Source organism: Nerophis ophidion, linkage group LG22 (genome assembly GCF_033978795.1).
Source record: "Nerophis ophidion isolate RoL-2023_Sa linkage group LG22, RoL_Noph_v1.0, whole genome shotgun sequence".
Taxonomy (NCBI): Eukaryota; Metazoa; Chordata; class Actinopteri; order Syngnathiformes; family Syngnathidae; genus Nerophis; species Nerophis ophidion.
The window spans coordinates 18,534,069-18,559,019 of NC_084632.1; the positions used below are offsets into that span (position 1 = coordinate 18,534,069).

At 37.0% G+C, this 24,951-nt stretch overlaps 2 protein-coding genes across 3 annotated transcripts in view; both read right to left on the bottom strand.

Moving 5' to 3' along the window:
• LOC133540620 (regulator of nonsense transcripts 1) overlaps positions 1-546 on the bottom strand; it is a 29,167-nt gene extending 28,621 nt beyond the window's left edge. For both annotated transcript variants that reach the window (XM_061883388.1, XM_061883387.1), the window contains exon 1: positions 129-546. In XM_061883388.1, coding sequence (XP_061739372.1) covers positions 129-299 — 171 coding nt within the window. In that variant the 5' untranslated portion in view covers positions 300-546. The remainder of the gene's footprint in view (positions 1-128) is intronic.
• Positions 547-7,312: 6,766 nt separating this feature from the next.
• On the bottom strand, positions 7,313-24,275 carry LOC133540625 (pyroglutamyl-peptidase 1-like). The gene is made up of 5 exons (XM_061883396.1): positions 24,118-24,275; positions 21,620-21,672; positions 18,363-18,479; positions 13,602-13,834; positions 7,313-10,664 (listed from the first exon to the last, which is right to left on the bottom strand). Exons 1-5 carry the CDS (start codon positions 24,149-24,151, stop codon positions 10,469-10,471), a joined length of 633 nt encoding a protein of 210 aa, XP_061739380.1. The 5' UTR covers positions 24,152-24,275; the 3' UTR covers positions 7,313-10,468.
• Between the last annotated feature and the right edge of the window lie 676 nt (positions 24,276-24,951).

Here is a 24,951-nt window from a genome sequence, read left to right on the forward strand (position 1 = left end):
CAGACAAATATGCTGTTGGGTTTGTTTGAAAGGTGGGTTAGCATCAAGCTAACTAGCCGAGTTAGCTGGTGCAATAATAGCGGGTTAGCATCGCAGCGAGCTAACGTGGCTACAACCGCGCCGCGCACCTGTATGTCCAGCTGGCTCTGGGTCTGGCCCTGGGTCTGCGTCTGGCTCGGGAGGGTAAAGTCGGTGAAGTCGTATTCGGAGCCCTGGGTGTCCGCTCCGAGCAACTCCGCTTCCTCGGTGTCCAAGAAGGTGAGGGTCTGGGAGCTTGGCCCGTACGCCTCCACACTCATCTCGACTCAACTTTCGTTCTTACGGAAATGTTGTTTTTTTTCTCCCCCCGGCGTTCGTCCAAAGGTGATTAAAAAAAATCCACACTGTGTCTCGCTATCTGGACGCCGACCTGGGAAGTAGGAGCGTAAAGCCCAGGGTGAAATGGTAGCGAACAGAAACTCGATGGCTTCAGGAGGTCCAATAGCGACGGATCGTTCTGCGCCGCTCGACTTGTGACGTCACGCCACGGTGTGGCGCAGAGAGAGACTATCGCATGAAGAGCTCTCACTCAGGCTCTATTTCTGGATATCGACATAGAAACGCAAAAGCGTTGCGAAGAAAACATCAATGTGATGCAGTATCTCTGTGATTACATCACAACAGGTCTCGTTCAACGTGCTTTAACTTTTTGTACTCTATTACTTTTTTTTTAATTTTACTGTGTAGGCGTTAATCCGGAAATAAGTAATCATGTTCATAATTTTCGGAATATTGTAAATCCTTTATACGTACTTGCTAGCAAAACACATATTTTTTTAAATATACAGTAAAGTGTATATAAAAAAATATGAATATATATATATATATATATATATATATATGTATACACAAGTATACAGTACATTTAATCGAATAATCTATTCAATTGTATGTATATTATATCAATAGTATATTAATATATACATATATAATTATATTTTAACATATATATGTAAATTCTATATTTTATATATATGTTAAATATGCAGTAATCAATGTATTTGTGAAATAACAGTATTATCAGACTATATATATATATATATATATATATATATATATATATATATATATATATATATATATATATATATATATATATATATATATATATATATATGTGGTATATATATATATATATATATATATATGTATGTATATATATATATATATATATATATATATATATATATATATATATATATATATATATATATATATATATCTCAAAGGTCGGGTCACGGGGGCAGCAGCCAAAGCAGGGAAGCCCAGACTTCCATCTTCCCAACCACTTGGTCCAGCTCCTCCCGGGGGATCCCGAGGCGTTCCCAACGTGTCCTGGGTCTTCCCCATGGCCTCCCACCGGTTGGACGTGCCAGAAAACACCTCCCCTATGGAGGCGTTTGGGTGGCATCGTGTGTGTGTGTGTGTGTGTGTGTGTGTGTGTGTGTGTGTGTGTGTGTGTGTGTGTGTGTGTGTGTGTGTGTGTGTGTGTGTGTATGTATGTTTATATATATATATATATATATATATACTGTATATATATATATATACAGTATATATATATAAATATATACAGTATATATATATATATTTTTTTAATTTTATTTTAATCTTCTATTCTTTTCCCCCCCCCCATGTTTACCTGTATGTCATCTTTTTTGTAAGGGGCGCTGGAAGCCGGCAGACCCGTCAGCGATCCTGTTCTGTCTCCCTGTAATGTTTGTCTGATCTTGAATGGGATTGTGCTGAGAATTGTAATTTTCCTGAAGGAACTCTCCTGACGGAATAAACAAAGTACTATCTAATCTAATCTAATCTAATATATATAGATATATATTTATATATAGTATATATATATATATATATATATATATATATATCTATATATATATATATACATATATTGAGGCTGCGAATCTTTGGGTGTCCCACGATTCGATTCAATATCGATTCTTGGGGTCACGATTCGATTATATATCGATGTTTTCGATTCAACGTGATTCTCAATTCAAAAACGATATTTTTCCGATTCAAAACGATTCTGTATTCATTCAACACACAGGATTTCAGCAGGATCTACCCCAGTCTGCTGACATGCTAGCAGAGTAGTAGATTTAAAAAAAAAAAAGCTTTTATAGTTGTTAAGGACAATGTTTTATCAACTGATTGCAATAATGTAAATTTGTTTTAACTATTAAACGAACCAAAAGTACAACTTATTTCATCTTTGTGAAAATATTGGACACAGTGTGTTGTCAAGCTTATGAGATGCGATTCAAGTGTAATCCATTGTGACACTATTGTTCTTTTTTACATATGTCTAATGATAATGTCAATGAGGGATTTTTAATCAGTGCTATGCTGAAATTATAACTAATATTGATACTTTTGTTGATAATATTCATTTTTGTTTCACCAATTTTGGTTTGTTCTGTGTTGTGTTTGTGTCTCCTTTCATTTGCTTTGTTTATTGCAGTTCTGAGTGTTGCTGGGTCAGGTTTGGTTTTGGAATCGGATTGCATTGTTATGGTATTGCTGTGTATTGTTTTGTTGGATTGATAAAAAAAACTTTAAAAAAATAATTATTTAAAAAAAAATCGATTTAAAAAAAAAATTCGAGTCGATTCTGAATTGCACAACGTGAGAATCGCGATTCGTATTCGAATCAATATTTTCCCCCTAATATATATATGTATATAATTGTATTTTAGCATAAGGTATATCGCGATTCGTATTCGAATCGATATTTTCCCCCAATATATATATATATATATATATATATATATATATATATATATATATATATATATATATATATACATATATATATATATATATATATAATTGTATTTTAGCATAAGGTATAATATATATATCATCTACAAATAAAGAACATGCTATACTGTACACATAATATAAACATTATATATACATATATATTATTATAATATTATATATGTATATTTGCATATTATGTAATGATAATTTATATATATATATTTTCTACTTTATTATATTCTATAATATATATTATGCTAAAATTTATTAAATTTATCGGATAAAAAATATATTATATTTCATAATAAAATTATATATATTATTATAATAATGATATAATATGCATATCTATATACAAACAAGTATAGAGTATATTTAATCTAAATACCTATATCATATCATTGTATGCCTATTATATCATATTTATGTATAAAATAAAAATTATACTTTAGCGTAATCTATAAAATATATTGTAATGGATTATAGAAAGTCAATGAAATATACTGTATACATAACATTAAAGGATATGTATATTATATATATACATGATACAATCAGTAATTATATAATTGTGTGATGATAATATATATATATTATATATATATATATATATATTCTACTTTATAAAAATCTATAATATAGATTATTCTAAAATAGATTAAATATACTGTACACATAATATACAAAATATTATTATAATATGTATGTATATAAATATACATACATATCATTCTACTTTATTATCCATAGGATGGATGGATATTCTATTATATAAATATTATGAAATAGATATAATATTATTTAATACATTATACTACGTTTGTAACATATAATAATTTATACTATAGATCATGATAAAGTAGATTAAATTTACGGTATAATATAGAAATTATATATATATATATATATATATATATATATATATATACATATATATATGTAGGTGTGGGAAAAATCACAAGACTACTTCATCTCTACAGAACTGTTTCATGAGGGGTTCCCTCATACATATATATATATATATATATAGACATATATTTATATATATGTATTCATTATTAACTCATGTGATTAATCACAAAAAATGATTGGTTAATCATGTATATATTCAAATAATTCACACAATTTATTCGGATGGTAGATTACTGTAATTGCGTATGGTTCCTTTAAAAGTGGCGCGGGATGTTATGCGGTCAGTGATCAGGTCAATGCATACATCAGAGGGACGAGACTCTGACTGGGTTTTCCTTCAAAATTCACCGGGACCGGACTTTAGATAAAACTGTTACCAAGTTTTGAGCAACTAAATGTGGGGAATTTAATTAACAAGCATCAAAGTGACATTCTGACGCTAAGTAATAACTTCTGCTTAATCATGAGTAATCCAAATTCACAAGTGTGATTCATCTGATTTTGAAAAATAATCATCTGACAGCAACCGTTAAAACATTTTTAAAATGTGTATAAAAAGCAAGTTAAGACATTAAGGTTAAACAATGAAAATATGTTGAAAAATTAAAAAGTGGTGATTTAATTTCAATATTTATGCATTGCCTTAATTGGATAAAAACTTGGCCTCCAAGTGGACACGTCGCTTATAGCATGGTTATAAATGCACGTGGGCATATCACGTCTTCTATATAATGTACAGTATATCTATTATCTATATTCCCTATATGACTTTTGTATTTTCATTTATTGCAACAAACTTTTCCATCTTTTCACCTCCGTTAGCTCAGTACATGTGCGTGCACTTACTACTCCTACTGGGGACAACTGGGAGCCTGTTGATCAGCTTGACCACTGCTGCCACCTAGCTGCAGGCTAGTGTATCGTTCAAAGACGAATACAAGTGGAGATACAGATATTGAACATCTCTCAATGCCCACCGTTCGATTAATACATCGTGCTAATATTTCAACATATTCTAATCTGTATTATGTGTCTGATTGGTATGACATAATCATATCCTTCTTTAAAATATAATATGACTTGAGAATATAGCAGTTCTTGCCAGGGGGGCGAGTGTGACTACTCTGAACATGCTTTATCAGTTTCATGCTTCGAAAAGCTGTGCACTACAAAACGTGCTCATTGTACCCATTTATTTATATATATATATATATATATATATATATATATATATTTAAAAAATCACAAATGTATTTATACATTTTTCTTTGATAGGTTAAAGTGTTTATTTTGGAAACTGCGATGAGATGGCGACTTGTCCAGGGTGTACGCCGCCTTCCGCTCGATTGTAGCTGAGATAGGCACCAGCGCCCCCCGCGACCCCAAAGGGAATAAGCGGTAGGAAATGGATGGATGGAGAGTGTTTATTTTGTGCTTCTGAGTTGTTGTTGTTCATCAATATGGATTGTTGAGTTTGATATTATTTTTTGGGGGGGCCTTTTTCAGGTCAGTCAAAACATATTTGTAGTTTAAATAAAGTTTTATTTATTTGTTTTTATTTCAGACAAATTGATGCAATTTAAATATTTTCTGTTACAGACAAAACATGTTAAAGTTAGTCTTTGTTGGAAGTTGATCTCTGTTTATTTCTTTTTTGTTATGCAGAGGTGTACTTATAACAATTTTATAGACAAATGATATTATTTATAGTTACCATAGGGGCGGGGGGCATAAGAGAAAATTGTTAAGATTCACTGGTATATAGTAACTAGCAGGATGTTACTGATAATTGTGTCTATTTTAGTGAAATTTCTGTGTACAGTTACCGTATTCATTAAAAACAAAAAAAATAAAGACAAACCAACTTTTTTTTAACATCAGAATTAGTTTAAAACATTTTTAACAACAGTTACAAATTGATTTATTCATTTTTCTTTTATAGGTTAAAATATTTTTTGTGCTTCTTAGTTAATGTTACTCATCAATAAGAATTGTTTTGTTTTATTTTTCTTGATGGAATTATTTAGGTCAGTAAAAACATGTTTGTAGTTGAGTGGCCTACTGGTTAGAGTGTCCGCCCTGAGATCGGTAGGTTGCGAGTTCAAACCCTGGCCGAGTCATACCAAAGACTATTAAAATGGGACATGTTACGCCCCTGCTTGGCACTCAGCATCAAGGGTTGGAATTGGAGGTTAAAGTACCAAAAATGACTCCCGGGCGCGGCACCGCTGCTGCCCACTGCTCCCCTCACCTCCCAGGGTGTGAACAAGGGGATGGGTAAAATGCAGAGGACACATTTCACCACACCTAGTGTGTGTGTGACAATCATTGGTACTTTAACTTTAACTTAAATAAATATTTACTTGTTTTATTTCAGAAAAATGTATGCACTTTAAATCGTTTCTGTTACAGACAAACAATGTAAAAGTTATTTGTAGTAAGTTTATCTACATTAGTTTATTACGCAGAGGTGTACTTATAACAATTTTATAGACAAATGATTGTATTTATAGTTGCTGTATAGCAGGGGTGTCCAAACTTTTTCCACTGAGGACCGCACACTGAAAAACTTAAAGCAAGCGGGGGCCATTTTCGTAATTTTTATTTTAAAAACCAATACAATATATGTATCAAAAATATACATTTAGGCCTCCACTGAGTTATGATCCCAGGGACCCCAAAGAGTTTTGGTCAAAAAAAATATTAAAAATGTATCATTATTCAGTATTATTATTCAAGTTTTAAATTTGTAGATCAACATTAGGGGGGAAAAATGGAAAAAAACACAAAATATGCAATATTTTCACCTAATAACTTTTTTAGGTGGAATATTTGAGATTACATAATAATTACAGCCTTAATTTTGGATTTTGATTCATTATTATTTTTTGAGCAATGACACTTAAAAACAAATCATACTAAAATAATTGGGGATCCAAGTGTCCTACTCATTAAAGTGTTAAAAAAATAAATACATTTTTTTTTTTACAGTTTACTTTTAGTACAATAATCTCAAGATCAACTTCAGATATATCCGTCAATTTTAAGTTTTCTTGTTGTTTATGTTTTGTTTTTGTTTTAGGCCCTTCTTTGAAAAAATAACAGCTCAGTTTTTTTATATGGCAAAACACAAAATCTGCAACATTTTCCCCCAAAAATATCTCTATTTAATGTGACGTAATCAAAGCGTTGAATAGGTCAATAATTCAAAATTACATTGATTTTGATTCATTATTATTTTTTAAAGAAACAGCCTGCATGGCAGCTTTGTGTTATAAGAGTAAACATTGCAACAATTTCTTGTTACATTTCACCTGTTTGCTCTTTTGTACCACTTTTTATGTTTTTAATTTTTTTCAACTGTATTCTTAAAATGTGCCGTGGGGCCGGTAAAAAATGACCCGTGTGCCGCAAATGGCCCCCGTGCCGCACTTTGGACACCCCTGCTGTAGAGAGTTTGGGGGGAGGCATAAGAGAAACTAGTTAAGATTCACTGGAATATAGCAACTAGCAGGATGTTACAGTGAAAGTATACAGTTGCAGTGTTCTTAAAAAACAAAAACAAAAAGAGAGACAAATCAACTTTTTTTAACATCGGAAATCTCTTTATTTCAAAACCTTTCCATTTATCGAGCCAATATTACTTCTTGTAACAGTGCTTTGATAATGTCCGAAGCAGATAACACACCTTTCAGAGGATGCTCACTGCCAAGAGGTACAGTACGTTCAATAAATCTGTCATAATGATGTTAAGTCCACGTTGAGATTAAAAAATATTTTTGAGGTAGCCACACATATCTGCCTGGAACATATCTAGATATATATTTGAACTGACCTGCCACCAAACCATTTAAGGCCTTATCAAAACAAAAATAAATAACAGCAAGGCACAGGAGAGAGTTAAAGGGGGTCGAGGTCACTTTCAACATCAACGAGCTACATATAGGATGGGGTTCACATTTGTGAGCAGCTATTTTGGGCGCAGCACGACCCAGTCACAACGCCACACCCAGGAAAACATCAGAAAACGCCTCTAAACCCAGAAAATTGGCACAACCAATATGTAAAAGACATATTTTGTGACGGTTCCGTTTAGTGCTACTTTGTGGCAAGAGAGAAAGTTGGAGTATCCAGTGTTTCCCGCAAGACTGGGCTCAGAGATAATGATTTGCATAATTGGCCATGGTGCGTGCGCAAGTCATTTTTATGGACGCTGGGGGAGAGAAAAAAGTGAGCAATAAAAAAGGGTCTGAAAACCGGACGCCATCTACATGCACGCTACATTTACACACAGTAAGCGAGGCCAACAGCAGCATCCATTCGTGGGCCAAATGTATTTGTGGCGCACCGCCACAAATAAATGACTGTGTGGGAAAAAACGGCATCAGTTAAAAGACCAAAATCCACTGGCCTTTTTTTGCTGCAACACAAACCAGTGTTGTTTTTTTCTCGGTTAAGACAATTTACATACAACATTCAATTTTTTCCACAGGTTGCAGTAAAAGTACAAAAAGCTGTGGAGAAAACGGCCGTTTGAAGTCGTGGCGCGCCACTAAAAAGTGTTGCTGTCGACAAACATAAAAAGGAGCCTAAGAAAACCACATGTACACAGGTAGCCTGAAAGACTTTTCTACACTTCTATATGTATAGCAAATTACAACATAGGAAATACGAGCATCATTCAGCTGTAAAGCAAAACAAAAATAAAATATTAATGGGGAAAAACATAGTACAACGGATGTATTTGACTATAGAGCAAGGGTGTTAAACTCATTTTAGATGGGGGGCCGCATGGAGAAAAATCTACTCCCAAGTGGGCCGGACTGGTAAAATCATGGCGCGATAACTTAAAAATAAAGACAACTTTAGATTGTTTTCTTTGTTTCAAAATAGAACAAGCACATTCTGAAATTGTACAAATCCTAATGTTGTTGGGGTTTTTTCCCACTTACATGTTGCAGTCTTTATTTGTACTTTCTGAATACATAATGTGATAATGTTCATCAGTCAACTCATTGGTGTTCATTTTCAATCTGTCAAGATAAAAAAAATTCGAAATCAAATTGCAGCTTGTTATTCATGTAGTTTGATCATTTTCTTCGACTGGTGCACCAACATGTGTTTTTTTTTGTTTGTTTTTACGTATGTAACAACATCTACAAAGATACCAATAATTGCTACTGCGACATCTAGTGGACACATTTAGAACAGCAGTTTCTTTCATTCCAAAATTCCAGCTCATTTTTATACTTAGCAAACTCATTCCGTGGGCCGGGTAAAACCTGTTTGCAGACGGTACGTTTGACACCCCTGCTGTTGAGCTACATATTGTGAGTCAAAGTAAAAAAAAATTAAAAATGAAAAAAACGCTGCAAGGAAAAGTGCTACAGAAATCAAACTCTAGGCCCAAATCTGACTTAACACAATGTCATGTGGATTCTTGTATAACTTCAGCCGCCATTAAATACCTTTAAAAGCAAGGACATTGTTTCAGGCTGCACAATCTTGGGGAAAGTCAAACACTGCATCTGTTTAAAAACGGCACCGGTGACTTTCATTGAAAAGCTCTTCCAGGCCTTTTCAATAGCTAACCTTAAAATGATAGCCAGTGCAGACTCTCTATGCAGTTGTCTTGGAGGCCTACATGTGCACTGATTATATTTTAAACTAATGAAACCTTGGAGGGTTTACATTTGCATTTGATTAGCAACTTATCAAATCCTAGTTGACTGAAATGGGGCCACAACAAAATCCTGTTAAAGGGCCACAGCTGTTATTACATCATTCATTTCAGATGTATTTCTTCTGCCCGCACAAGGTAATATTCTGTAAACACTGATGCCACTACATTGAAGAATGTACAGTGAATGTTTCGGTCTGATCACAAATCATCAGAACCTCCTTTCTCAAATAATTGCGCGGCCGTGAGGGCGAAGCTATATGGTGAAACCTGAGATCTGTTAAATCACATTGCACAACCTGGGAGGGGGCGGGGGGTCAGATCTCAAGTGACTGAGTTATTGTCTTCCTGTCAGAAATGGGCCGACAAACTGGGGGAATGTGAGCTGGAACCAACCCGTTCCCTATTTTAAATCACCTTTGTAAAAGAAGGCAAACGTACAACTTCTTATAAAGAAAAAGACTCCAGAAACAATTCAACATCAAATGTGAAGTAGCAAAGAGTTTAGAGAAGATATCGAAAATAAAAAGGTTTTATGCTAAAGGTTCTACATGAATATACTTATTTAATCATGTATAAGTGTCTACACATACTAGTAGTGATTATTGAGAATAAAAAATAATATGACAAGTAAGCTAGGGGCTTTGGTAATAAACACTATGGCAGAAGCTTGACATGTAAGAATGAAGTATTCCAAATACAACTAATGTAAAGGTTGCCAAATGTGACTTCCGTAACCATGTCAGTAACCCTAACGCTATAAGGTGCAATACTAGTAGCCACATTTGGTAGGTAATGCTGTGTATAATCTTCCACACTCGCAAACAACTGTATGGGAACAATCAAGCTTCCTGACATACTCGCGCGCGTCTCGTAATGATCATCACCACGGGGCAAAATAGGAAATATGAGGCAACACCCGGGACGGAAAACCTTTAGCGCACCGAGGCTCTCGTTACACGTCCGGCAGGATTAGGAAGAGAAAGAACTTGGCTACTTGTGGTCCAGTGCAATCGGTCTTGCGTGGCTGGAAGAGGCTGGCTGGCATCGGGAGGTCACTTAGTGGAAGTGCTGCTGGCAGTGGATCTTTTCCTTAGCGTGATCAAGAAGATCCAGCATCTCCTGGACGATGGCCTGCAATGCGCGGCCCAGGTCTTCGCCGCTGTACGGCTTCCCGAGAGGAGGCACATGGACGAAGGCGGAGCGACCGTGGCTCATGTACAGGGATGTGTAATAGGTGAAGTCACACAGGTACCTGTGACAGATACAAGCCAGCAGGGTTTCAAGAAATGTGTCACAACTAGAAATGCGCGGTTTGCGGTCACAACCGCGGATAAACCGCGAGTCGGGCGGGTGACATGACGAAAAATAGATTTTAAATAGATTCGGGCGGGTGGCGGTTGAACCAATTCGGAAATATATATACATTAGGGTTGTGAATCTTTGGGTGTCCCACGATTCGATTCAATATCGATTCTTGGGGTCACGATTCGATAATATATCGATTTTTTCGATTCGTTCCGATTCAAAAACAATATTTTTCCGATTCAAAACAAATTCTGTATTCATTCAATACATAGGATTTCAGCAGGATCTACCCCAGTCTGCTGACATGCTAGCAGAGTAGTAGATTTTTTTTTAAAAAGCTTTTATAATTGTAAAGGACAATGTTTTATCAACTGATTGCAATATTGTGAATTTGTTTTAACTATTAAACTTACCAAAAATATGACTTATTTTATCTTTGTGAAAACATTGGACACAGTGTGTTGTCAAGCTTATGAGATGCGATGCAAGTGTAAGCCACTGTGACACTATTGTTCTTTTTTATTATTTTTATAAATGTCTAATGATAACTTCAGTGAGATATTTTTAATCACTGCTATGCCAAAATTATAATTAATATTGATCTTGTTGTTGATAATATTCATTTTTGTTTCATTACTTTTGGTTTGTTCTGTGTCGTGTTTGTGTCTCCTCTCAATTGCTCTGTTTATTGCAGTTCTGAGTGTTGCTGGGTCAGTTTTGGTTTTGGAATTGGATTGCATTGTTATGGTATTGCTGTGTAGTGGTTTGTTGGATTGATTAAAAAAAAATAAAAAAATAAGAAAATGTAAACATTAAAAAAAAAAATCGATTTTTAAAAAAATGAGAATCGATTCTGAATCGCACAACGTAAACGATTTGATTCGTATTCGAATCGATTTTTTCCCACACTCCTAATATACACAGTTAAATGTTATGTTGAAGAGGTTCATTTAGCTTACTGACGTGTATTTATAAATGGTTGATTTATATAGGCTAGTAAGCTAAAGTGTTGTACCTGCCAACACTTGATGGTACAATCCATATATCACGTCACAGACAACGTCACGCTAACATCACATGACACCTCTGATGAAGGCTGCAGAAGAAAGGTAGCCGAAACTTGTCAGGTACAACACTTTACCTTACTAGCCTATATAAATCAACCATTTATAAATAGTTAAATGTTGTTACCCACATACAAAAAACGAGCAGCACACTTTGAAACAGTATGTGGGCATACTTTTATTTTGAAGTGTCTTGTTTGGTCTATCGACGGATGTAAGGAAGCTACTTCCGGGTATGAGTACACATTTTTTTGATGCAATGAGAAGGGAGAAAGAGAGCGTCTGATCGTAACAAAGACTAAAAAGTGTCACAAGGACTTTAAGCGTTTGGGCTATATGAGCCAGAAGATAACAATTTCTTCCGAAAAGAAGCATGCAAGCCAACGAGGTATTTGTTTGTCATTTGTTGGTATTTTACTTGGTAAAATGTTTGATCCACATGCAGTGCATGTTATTATTTTTACATTTGTAACGTGCTCTATTTATTAGTTTCCACAGTGAATTTGAAGGGAAAGGAAGCCTTCAAATAAATCAGTTCAAGAAAGCCATTGTGTCTGTTTTTTTTAGGAGGGAGTTACACTTTTTAACCTCACTAATACCTTGACTCGTCTATATTTGATATATAACAACGGGCGGGTGGCGGGCGGTTGTGGTTTTGATAAAATGTTGGTCCAGGTGCATGGCGGGTGGAATACGACTTTCGTGATGCGGTTGCGGATGAAATAATTGCCTATCTGCGCATCTCTAGTTACAACTCCCTGACACAACACATTATTCAACACTTATTCTTCTGTCTTTTGGATACATTAGATTTGGCCGGTACGACAAATTTGGGTATCAATCCAATACCAAGTAGTTACAAGAGGCGTATTGGTCATATCATTGCTGATACTTTATGTATTCAAGATCATTTAGTGATTCCATTTTTGACCCCAATTATGATCCGACAAAACACAGGATGGCATAAAAAAATGTAAATCCTACTGCTGGTTTGGATTTAAAGCCTTCAGGTTTTTCCCTAAAGTCCCCCTGTGTCAAACAATTTATTTACTGAGTTTGAAACAATAACAACAAAAAATAATTCTAACCACTAATGTATCGATCATATAATGACACTATACTTGGTATCTTAACTTCTGTTTACATTCATGAGTTCGAGCTTAATGGTTAGCCTATCCTCATATTGTGTGTAGTGTAGTATGTTTAGCTATTCCTCGTCCTGCATTGATAGTGATATTTGTAAAAGTGTAGTTTATTTGCCGCCATGGAGGAGAGGATTGCTGACTTGCTGCTTCGCACTGTGGAGGGACATTAGCCACTAGCGAGAATGCAACCCTGCGTTAAGGATTGCAATTGTTCGCTTGTCACTGTCAAATTCAATATCAATATCAAGCTCTGCTTCTTCCTACTCCTTTTACGAACATGTTGAAAAGACAAACTGGAAATTGTGATTTATCATGTTGTATGCTTGCATGTTGGAAATAAACTCAAACTCAAATTTGTGGGACACAGCAAGTATAAGTCATCAACAAGCATTATCACAATATAACAAAAAGTATAATAACGTCTTTGATCGGCCAAATAAATATAATTTATATCATATATCATCTATATAGTCTTGAGAAGCAGGATGTTATCGGTATCGGCTTGAAAAATATGTATGTATGCATGTATGTATGTATGTATGTATACACATACATTGAGCACTGTATTCCCAAGTATGATGGCAATTTTTAAATAATTATGTAGATTATTTTTCATATTATTGTTGTGTTTAAAATAAAACACATGAAATTAAAAAGCAAAAATAAAGTCAATACCTTCCAGCATCTTTGGAGACAGACACTGCAACTCCCAGTCCAGAGGAAGTCACTCTCTTGCAGACTGATTCCATGTCAATAACAGAGTCAATACAGTCTGGACCCCCCACAATGCAACACTGTGAATCAGGACAGAATCTGCTGTTGTCCAGGCCCTTGTAGCCATGGTTTCGGCCACACTTCTCTAATGTGACAGTGGTGGCCATGCCCGACACTCCAACATGAACAACCAACTAAAAAAAGAGAAAAAGCACAAGAGTACAAGTCAGAATTGTGTAAAATTGACAAATCCAAATGATGCCTTTTACTTAAAATCCAGGACACAGAAGCTCTACCTTCCCAAAATGGCTAGGTAAGCAAAAAATAATGTATAGTTGTTTTTTTAATCTAGGCTTTTAAAAACAATTGCATGAACACACAAGAGACAATGTTGTAGTTTTAAATGGAGCAGACTGTAAACTATACAAGTCACAGCAATGCTCCCAAGAAGCGGCCTTAAGCAGTCAAACAAATGTAATTTCTATCTTATTTTCTTCTGAACGCTGCAGAAGAAGAATGATGTGCTAACTTTTACACTCTAACCTAATTGGACTTAATCTTAAAGCTCTTCAGTGACATGATAGCTGCCCTGAACATGAAGAATGCACTTAAATGTCTGAAAGAGTGAGAAAATGCAGGCGGGATGGTGCCAAGACGCCGTGTACACACTTTTCCTGGATAACAATATCAAGTAGGGCTGGGCAATATATCGATATACTCAATATATCGCAGGTTTGTCTCTGTGCGATATACAAAATGAGTAAATCGTGATATTCGAGTGTACGTTCTCACGCAGTTGCCTTTAGCTGCGGGCATTACACTGCATGCGTCTCCCACTCTTTCTTGTCTCTCCTTCTCACAGACTTAAAACAAATGAAGGAAGAACTAATTCCCAAGAAAAACCCAGCACAGGGTCCAGTGTCTGGCGGTGATTTGGCTTCAAGCGGGAAGATGTTGAACAATTATGCGGCAAAAGCGTTGCTACAAAAAGTAGCAGCACTGCTAATGTAGCATCATTTGATAAGTCACCCGCTAGAGAATAAGGAGTGCTTGAAACTCTGCATGTCAACAACTCTGTTCGGTGCCACACCAACAAAATGCCGAAGCCAATATTTCCAGATCAACACCGTTTGAAAAAAAATAGTCAACAACAGAAGATAACGTCCGCAGGAAGCTACCACATAGCGAAGGAGATTTCCTATTATGGCGCTCATTTTTATTTGACACTTATTGAAATATCTTCTGTGACATCATGCACAAATGATAAATGATAAATGGATTGTACTTGTATAGCGCTTTTCTACCTTCAAGGTACTCAAAGCGCTTTGACACTACTTCCACATTTACCCATTCACACACACATTCACACACTGATGGAGGGAGCTGCCATGCAAGGCGCTAACCACCACCCATCAGGAGCAAGGGTGAAGTGTCTTGCTCAGGACACAACGGACGTGACGAGGTTGGTACTAGGTGGGGATTGAACCAGGGACCCTCGGGTTGCGCACGGCCACTCTATCACCGCGCCAAGCCGTCCCAAACGTGCACTTTATTTGTTTGTAACTATTGTAGTGGTGTTCTGTACAAAAAGTGCACTTTACTTGAGTGTTGTTTTGATATGTCATCTTAGTGACATCATGCACAAAAGTGCACTAATCGCTTGTTTTAAAATGTCTCTGACAATCTTGCACTTTTTGTTTTGGAAATGAGACGAATGTTTGTGCCACTGCTTAATAACTGTTTAATAAATACAGTTTTGGTCAATTGACTTAGTTTCCCTCTCTGCATGAAAGTTTAAAATGAGCATATATTAATGCGGTATGAAGAAGAATGTTTTAATGTAGACACATAGAATCATTATACTTCTGTGATTATATGCATCAAGTGTTCACTCAAGACTAAGGCAAACTATCGAGATACATATCGTGTATCGTAACACGGCCTTAAAATATTGAAATATTATAAAAAAGACCATATCGGTCAGCCCTAATATCAAGTCTAGAATTTGAACCATAGCAGTCAGTGATAATGTAATTCAAAAAAAGGCATGAAAAATTACATTTGAACACAAAGGACTGTCAGACCTAAGTGTATGCATCTTGCAGGCTGGAAGTCATTCCCATGCAAGAAATGCAGAGAGGGGATGACATGGTAAAAATCAGGGAGGCAAAATATTATCGGCGGCTGACAGCTATCGACTGATAATGGCAATTATGAAATGGCATCGGTCCGAAAAGGAAGCTTCAACCAATAAAATGAGCCTGTTATAATAAAGGCTTATTGTCTCCGTGTTTGTCGATTTCCGCTTGGCGCTTCAGCCACTCCCCTCCAATGTGGTCGCATATTTGTGATGTCATGATACTGTATGCGCGGCCTGTTGTGCCCAGAGAAAAGCATCATGCCGCAGCAGTCACCAGTGTGGACTTTCTTTAGCATGTCAGAAGATTTCACTCGTAGTTTGCATAACATGCTCTGCAGAAATTAAAAAGGGAGGGTTAAAGACGAGCTTCAACACAATAAAGTATGATAAGTCACTTTAAAATGCACTAAGATTTATGGAAGCAGTACAGAGCTGCCTGTGCTGCTAGCTAACATTCTTAGCGGCGACCGCAGCAAACGTAAAGCCACAGGACTGATGAGAAAGTGTTTGATTAGAGGCAACAATTTGAAAGAAAAAATCTTAGGTTAAAAAAACTTGAGAAAAAAATTAATAATGTATTATGTTTAACTTGATACGTCACGTGGAGGCACAGGCTTTAGTTAATTATGATTTCTTTGTGGAAAAAATGCACCTTTTCATTTGAACTCTGATTTTTTAATGTTCTATGATTGAATGTTGCCTTTCTAAGGGGCAAGCATGTACACCACTATTTTACGACTTTATTACTGTAAGGGAATATTGTTTATTAGATTTTCGTCAATCAACAAGAGATGTGACTCCACTTGTTTTGTGTTGCTGCAAACAATAATGCGAAATCACAAAGGTTGAGTTCTATTGGCCATGTTTATGTATGTTGTGTTGGGCAGATTGTTTCCTTTTTTTCTCTCATTTTACGAAATCCTATTCAGGATGTTTGAGTTGCTTGCTGTCTCTCAATGAAATAATTGAAACTTTGAAATGTCAATAAATTTTAACTTTTTCTTTGCCCACGCAATGTTTCTAAATGTTTGCATGGGTCAGAATTATAGAAGGAAGTGTATAAAAACTAGGGCTAATTAAGTAAAGAAATATCAGGTGATATTATCCTTATCCCTACAATCGATTTGTATAATTGTTGAAGTGCTTACTTTTCGGGCAAAAGTGTGAAATGTAAAATTATTTTCTTCTCACAAAATCTTGTGTACATATTAGGGATGTTCAATTTATGCTGCCTATTCTAGTACCAATCATCCAGGTGTCAGATCGCCTGATACTAATACCGATCACGTGTATTCACTGTAAATGTTTTGATTTATTTTAGGTGTGTGCTATTGGCAGTTGAAAAAAATCCACACAATATTGAAACTATTTCTTTTTTATTACATACAATTTTTTGAGTAAATAGTACACAATAACTAGACAAAATCAGTGTGGACGGAGGTGTGGCCAGCGCGCCTTGAGGAGCAAAGGTCACCGCCTCTGTCTATGGTGCTGAGGACGAGCACCATCGGATAGGGGCGGGGCATGTGCTGACGGCGAGACACAGCTGGCAGGTGATTAGATTTCACAGGTGGTACGTGTTAATCTAATCATCTGTTGTCTTTAACAGTAAGCGGCCGGGAGCAGGAAGAGGAGAGGCATGACACAGAGGAGGACTGAAAAGCAGAGTGTCAAGTGAATATATTGTGGAAAAATAAAACCTTTTGTCAAACCAGAACAACGGTCTCCAGCTGACATGTGTGATTCACCCAACTGCTAGGAGGAACCTTCCACAATCAGAAACTGCTATTTTGCCTTTTAAGTCTTACTGTGTCCAATGTAATGGGGCTTTTTATTACTAAATTAGGGGAGTGTCACCACACTGTGTATAGACACACACAGTTCGCTGCTAACTAGTCCACCAGGGTACTCAAAATAAATACATTATTAGCCAGAGGGGATCTGCGTTTGTGATCGGCATTGAAAGGCATCAATCGGCAATGGCGATCACATACTGTGCTTTTTCATGAAAATTAAAGGATAATGATTGGTGGCCAATCAAAACGGACATTCCCAGTACATATATGAGAATATACACATCAATATCGGTTGTAATGGGGCGGCATAGCTCGGTTGGTAGAGCGGCCGTGCCAGCAACTTGAGGGTTGCAGGTTCGATTCCCGCTTCCGCCATCCTAGTCACTGCCGTTGTGTCCTTGGGCAAGACACTTTACCCCCCTGCTCCCAGTGCCACCCACACTGGTTTAAATGTAACTTAGATATTGGGTTTCACTATGTAAAGCGCTTTGAGTCACTAGAGAAAAGCGCTATATAAATATAATTCACTTCACTTCACTTGTAAAAGTCTGTAAATGATTGGTTATTATATCGGTTTAAATTTTTCATGACCGTGCATCCCTAATATCCTGTGATGCGGTGGCGACTTGTCCAGGGTGTATCCCGCCTTCCGTCCGAATGCAGCTGAGATAGACTCCAGCACCCCCCGCGACCCCAAAAGGGACAAGCGGTAGAATATGGATGGATGGATGGGCGGGATATTACAGATTTACCATTCATATTGTGAGATACAAACATCGCTCTTACCATTGGGTGATACTTTTTCCATAGTGACGGAACTAAACTCTGCACTGTCTGGTACTCTACAGGAACCTCGTAGACATGCAAGTCCACTTCAGTGCCAAGTCCGAGCTTCTTCAGCTCCTTTGAAGACACAAAAATACATTCAGGTTGAGGTGCTCTGCCCAAAGGCAAATTGTGTCATCAATGCTACTTAGTATAGTTAAATATAGGCTAGACTAATGTTCACATTTTACTCATTCAATCCAAAAAAGATTACACTATAATAAACCAAATCAATATGTGAAAACGACATCACAATCAATGTTTAAAATGAAAAAGCAATCAAGCAAAAATAAGATAAATGCATGTCAAATTCACAGCCAAAGGGCCAACTCCTCCCCCCCGTCTACTTGCAGGACCAACAGCCCTGGACACTGACCCCCACTGTCACTGAAAGAAGCCTTGTTTGACCATGTCTTTGACCCCGACACAAAGCTGCCTTTTGTTTGCCTTTAATATCCTTATCAAGTTTGTCTAGACACCCTGACAACCAACGCGGTCGTCCCTCTGGTAATGTAGTGTCCTGAGCAGCAGCCTGAGACCCCCGCAGCATATTGGGAAGCAGGCAGCGTGCAGGAAAACATTTAACAACTGAATATTACGCTGACAAAAGCCGTGAAGTTTAATGATTAAAAATGAGAAACTGTAAATTTCGGACTATAGGCCGCTACTTTTTTTCCCTACGCTTTGAACCATGCGGCTTATAAAATAGTGCGGCTAAATTTGTCTTCGGTAACGGTCACAATGCAAATGATTTTTCAAAAATACAAGCACAAGATACTGAAAAAGTGGGTTATTGTTTGTGCTATGGGACCATTTTTTGGACGAGATTGCTTACTGCAGGTTCTGCGGGATGAACGCCTGCAGTATTTCCTTCTGTTTAGTCCTTTGAACCGGAAGTACAAATGCTGTTCCGTCTTCGAGTAGTCCATAGCGCTCCTACTCGTTTGGTTCCTTAATTCATCACTTCTAGCAACATTTGTATGTTTTGCAATATAACCAAACAATTCATATTCACTCAACCATCCCATGTGTGATGTCTGTATGACTGTTTTAAAGCATATTTGTATGTGCTATTGCCATATAATCAGGCAAGCGTCGTTAGCATTACCTAACACATTTACGTGTGTGCGTGTGTTAGTATTATTAACTTACAATGGCATTATTTTAGTATTTTCCAAGTTTAACAATTTCCTGGAATTCACCTAAACGTCACTGTGGAGTTATTGAGTCTGTTTAGGTGATTAAGAGCTAGCTTCCGGAGCTAGTGGGTCCATGACGAGGACTTCTGTTTTGTTTGATCATCCATTTTACTGCCGCGCTACAGGCACTGTTTGGAAACAATTAGGTTACTTAAATAAACATTTAAAATGTTTTCTGTGTAACTAACTCATTTCACAACATATACATATATACATATACATATACATATATATATATATATATATATATATATATATATATATATATATATATATATATATATATATATATATATATATATATATATATATATATATATATATGTTTGCGGCTTATAGTCCGGTGTGGCTAATACCGTATTTTCAGGACTCTACAGCGCATCGCAATGTAAGCCAAACCCACAAAATTTTACATTAAAAAATAATTTATCAACACTTTGGACAATAAGGCGCAGATAACTATGTTACATTCTGTAAATGATTATTTAAATACTTTAAAACAGCTGATCAAATAAAACAGGAGTCATTGGCATGGACCCACAAGCTGCAAAAGCTAGCTCTCCAATTAGCTAAACAGACTCAATAACTCCACAGTGACACTTTGGTGACTTTATTGGGGAATTTGTGAGACTGAAATAAAACAAAAGGAATGTGGTTGTAAGTCAATAATACTAACACAGACACTCGTAAACGTGTAAGCGTCCAAACGCTAGCATCAGTGCATCACCATGAATTGATTAACGTGGACCCCGAATTAAACAAGTTGAAAAACTTATTTGAGTGTTACCATTTAGTGGTCAATTGTACGGAATATGTACTGAACTGTGCAATCTACTAATAAAAGTTTCAATCACATACATATAGTCATGAAAACACTCCTACTGACTTGAGACAGTTTAGTAAGAATAAACAGTTTTACTTACAATGTAAAACTTAACAAACGTTGCTTGGAGTGATGAAAGGAGAATCCATACGAGTAAAAACGCTATGGAAGGCTAATAGAGTGAACAGCACTCATGTTAAAAGAAAATTGCACTGCCAAACGTGTCTGAAAGATAGCACCAGAGCACAAACAATACAACACCCTGTCAGTGTTTTTGCTTGGTTATTATTATTTTTTGTTTTATCGTTATCCCTGCCTGGGGAGAAAAATCCATGAACTAGCAGTTTATAGTCTTTAATATAAGGTTAATAGAAAAATGTTTTGTCTTCTAAAATTTAACAGGTTTGGTTTATTTACCCGTGCGCTCTATAGTCCAGATAATTCGATAATTAAGTTATCACCTATGACAGTGGTTCTCAAATGGGGGTACGCGTACCCCTGGGGGTACTTGAAGGTATGCCAAGAGGTACGTGAGATTTTTTCTAAATATTCTAAAAATAGAAACAATTCAAAAATCCTTTATAAATATATTTATTGAACAATACTTCAACAAAATATGAATGTAAGTTCATAAACTGTGAAAAGAAATGCAACAATGCAATATTCAGTGTTGACAGCTAGATTTTTTGTGGACATGTTCCATAAATATTGATGTTAAGGATTTATTTTTTTGTGATGAAATGTTTAGAATTAAGTTCGTAAATCCAGATGGATCTCTATTACAATCCCTAAAGAGGGCACTTTAAGTTGATGATTACTTCTATGTGTAGAAATATTTATTTATAATTGAATCACTTGTTTATTTTTTAACAAGTTTTTAGTTGTCGTTTTTTTTTTATCTTTATTTCCAAATATTTCAAGAAAGACCACTAAAAATAAGCACTATTTTGAACTGTTATACAATTTAATAAATCAGAAACTGATGACATAGTGCTGTATATTACTTCTTTATCTCTTTTTTTCAACCAAAAATGCTTTGATCTGATTAGGGGGTACTTGAATTAAAAAAAATTCACAGGGGGTACATCACTGAAAAAAGGTTGAAAAACACTGACTTTTGAGCTCGTACGAATGTATGCATTACTGTACATTTTATAAGCATGCATCATCATCAACAAATCGGTGGTAAAACTCACCTGAACTGCAACCCAGCTGGCATTGACTGTGTGCTCTCCAAACGGCCCAAAACCTGCAAAACATCATTTCACGTGAATACGCAAACGCAAAATATCTCCTGCCTAAATAGAGTCACAGTTATCGTTTGACTTATTTTGCGTTTCAAGTGGTCTCTTTAAAAAGACCGAATAAGTGTGAATCAACAAAATAGAATCAATTATGAAGACGAAACAATCCCTCCCTGCATTAAATCCATATGACCTGCAAAACTGGCAGCGGAAGCAGACGACAGCTATTCCCTCACACTGCCTTGTTTATATTGGGATCTATAGTCGCGCCCCCTGCGCCATCACTCCAAGGGTCAGTGGGTCCCTGGGGGTTGGGCGGAGGGAGGATCAGTCTGTCTGACAGGCTGCTGAATAGGAGCAGAGTGAGGGGTCGCTAGTTGCCAGCCGGCATGCTATTGTGAGCAAGCCGTTCCCAGGCAGCCTACACATCTACCATCAGCTGGAACTCCTGCACGCCTTTGTGTCTGGAAAAAAAAAACAACCGAGCAGTTTTAGCCTGTGCTACTTCTCTCCACATTTGCTTGGAAATGTAATTCTCTACACAATATCAACTGTACTACCCGGTGGAACAATGCTTTATATGTCCAATAATTGCGATCTAACTATTTCTATAAGAATTGCAAAGAAGTCACTCAGCACTAAAACATGGATCTGGAGCCTAAACCTAATGCAATTGTCATTTACTAACGTATAAACCAAAGACAAGCACTAACTCAAATAAGGGCACCAACTAATACTGATTCACCATCAGTGTTAGTTTTTATTTTTTTAATTTAATTAATTTAAATTTTCCTGAAGGAATCAATAAAGTACTATCTATCTATGTGTCTGTCTGTCTATCTATCTATCTAGTACAGAGGATAGTATTGTGCTGTAATGAGTGTGGGTGACAGTTTTTACCGGGGTAGGGAACCTATGGCTCTAGAGACAGATGTGGCTCTTTTGATGACTGCATCTGGCTCTCAGATAAATCTTTGCTGACATTGCTTAACACGATAAGTGTTAAGCTGGTAATCACAGTGTTAAAAATACATTCAAATGATAAAACATTCTCATGCAATTTTAATCCAACCATCCGTTTTCTATCGCACCTGTTCAAGATGTCACATTAATGGTAAGAAGTATTATATTTATTATTGGTTAACTTTAGAATAACAATGTTATCAAACAGAATAAGAGACGTATTATACTCTAAAAAGGTTGGTCTTACTTAAAAATGCACGCATTTAGTTGTATTCAGTGTTAAAAAATATTATATGGCTCTCATGGTAATATATTTTGAAATATTTGGCTTTCATGGCTCTTTCAGCCAAAACGGTTCTCGACCCTGCCTAGTGGTTAGAATGCCCGCCCTGAGATTGGTAGGTCGTGAGTTCAAATCCCGGCCGAGTCATAACCAAAGACTATAAAAATGGGACCCATTACCTCTCTGCTTGGCACTCAGCATTAAGGGTTGGAATTGGGGGTTAAATCACCATAAACGATTCCCGGGTGTGGCACCGCTGCTGCCCACTGCTCCCCTCACCTCCCAGGGGGGGATAAAGGATGATGGGTCAAATGCAGAGAATAATTTCGCCACATCTAGTATGTGTGACAATCATTGGTACTTTAACTTTAAATGTTGTAAATAGTGAAAGTACCACTGATAGTCACACACACGCTAGGTGTGGTGAAATTAACCTCTGCATTTGACCCTTCCCTGGTTCCACCCCCTGGGAGGTGAGGGGAGCAGTGAGCAGCAGCGGAGGCCGCGCTCGGGAATCATTTTGGTGATTTAACCCCCAATTCCAACCCTTGATGCTGAGTGCCAACAATGCAAGATTAGCCTGCCAGGTCATTAATAAATATAAAGACAACCTTTTGGTTTTCCAAAGACATGCACCGGGGGATAGGTTGATGGGCAACACTAAATTGGCCCTAGTGTGTGAATGTGAGTGTGAATGTTGTCTGTCCATCTGTGTTGGCCCTGCGATGAAGTGGCGACTTTTCCAGGGTGTATCCCGCCTTCCACCCAATTGTAGCTGAGATAGGCACCAGCGTCCCCCGCGACCCCAAAGGGAATAAGCGGTAGTAAAAGGATGGATGGATGGGTTTTGCATGCAGTGGGAAAAGTTGCATCATCCTGAAAACCTAAAAATTAATTACATATAATTAGGTATATTAGCATAACAGTTTGTTGCTGTTTCATACCAATAGGTAATTCCTTCGACCTGCAAACTGACGTTATTATTTGAAAAAAAAAAAAAAAAAAGACCTTTAGTTCCACAATAAGTTGCTGGAAATATAGGTGTTGAGTGGCTAGTTGCCGGAGCTCCAAGGGCCGCCGAGTGGAGCACAAACAAGCTGACGCCATTAGCCTTCGAGCAGCTGTCATCAACACAACTTTTCTACTACTTCAACCCATGCATGGCAGGGAGACTCAACAAAAAGGCAACAAATCAAACACAGACCTGTGACGACCACAGTCCGTTTACTGTTGTCCATTTCCCGTCGCGACACGTCGACTGTTTCGGTGCTTTATTGGGTCTTTGTTGTGCAGGAGGACCATAAAGTCGCCCTGTTGTCCCCTCAGCTGCAGGCGCCCTTCTGCTTAGCTGCAGCCAGGCAGCGAGCGTCCGGACGCCAAACGTCCGCGACGTCATGACGTCACGCGTGACGCAACGGCGTCCCGAGTTGGGAAAACGTAAAGGAAAATATCACAGCGCGGGGAGTATATTTTAAACCTGAAAACGATGATGCTGTGTTCCAAATTTAAGTTATTTACTGAAATTGAGTGGGCCTATGGAGGCCGGGCTCGGGACCTTTCTGTGTGGAGTTTGCATGTTCTCCCTGTGACTGCGTGGGTTCCCTCCGGGTACTCCAGCTTCCTCCCACTTTCAAAGACATGCACCTGGGGATAGGTTGATTGGCAACACTAAATTGGCCCTAGTGTGTGAATGTGAGTGTAAATGTTGTCTCTCTATCTGTGTTGGCCCTGTGATGAGGTGGCGACTTGTCCAGGGTGTACCCTGCCTTCCGCCCGATTGTAGCTGAGATAGGCGCCAGCGCCCCCCGCGACCCCGAAAGGCAATAAGCGGTAGAAAATGGATGGATGGATATATATATATATATATATATATTTTGTATTCTATTTTAGTTACTTTGAATTTACAACCCCCTGGCGCTGTTTTATTTTGTACTGTTTTGTACTGTTTTTGTACTTATTTTGATTATTGTTTCTCGCCTGTTTGTTTGTAAATGTTGAAATTTATAACTAAAAGTTTAGAAAAATAAATCAAATAAAA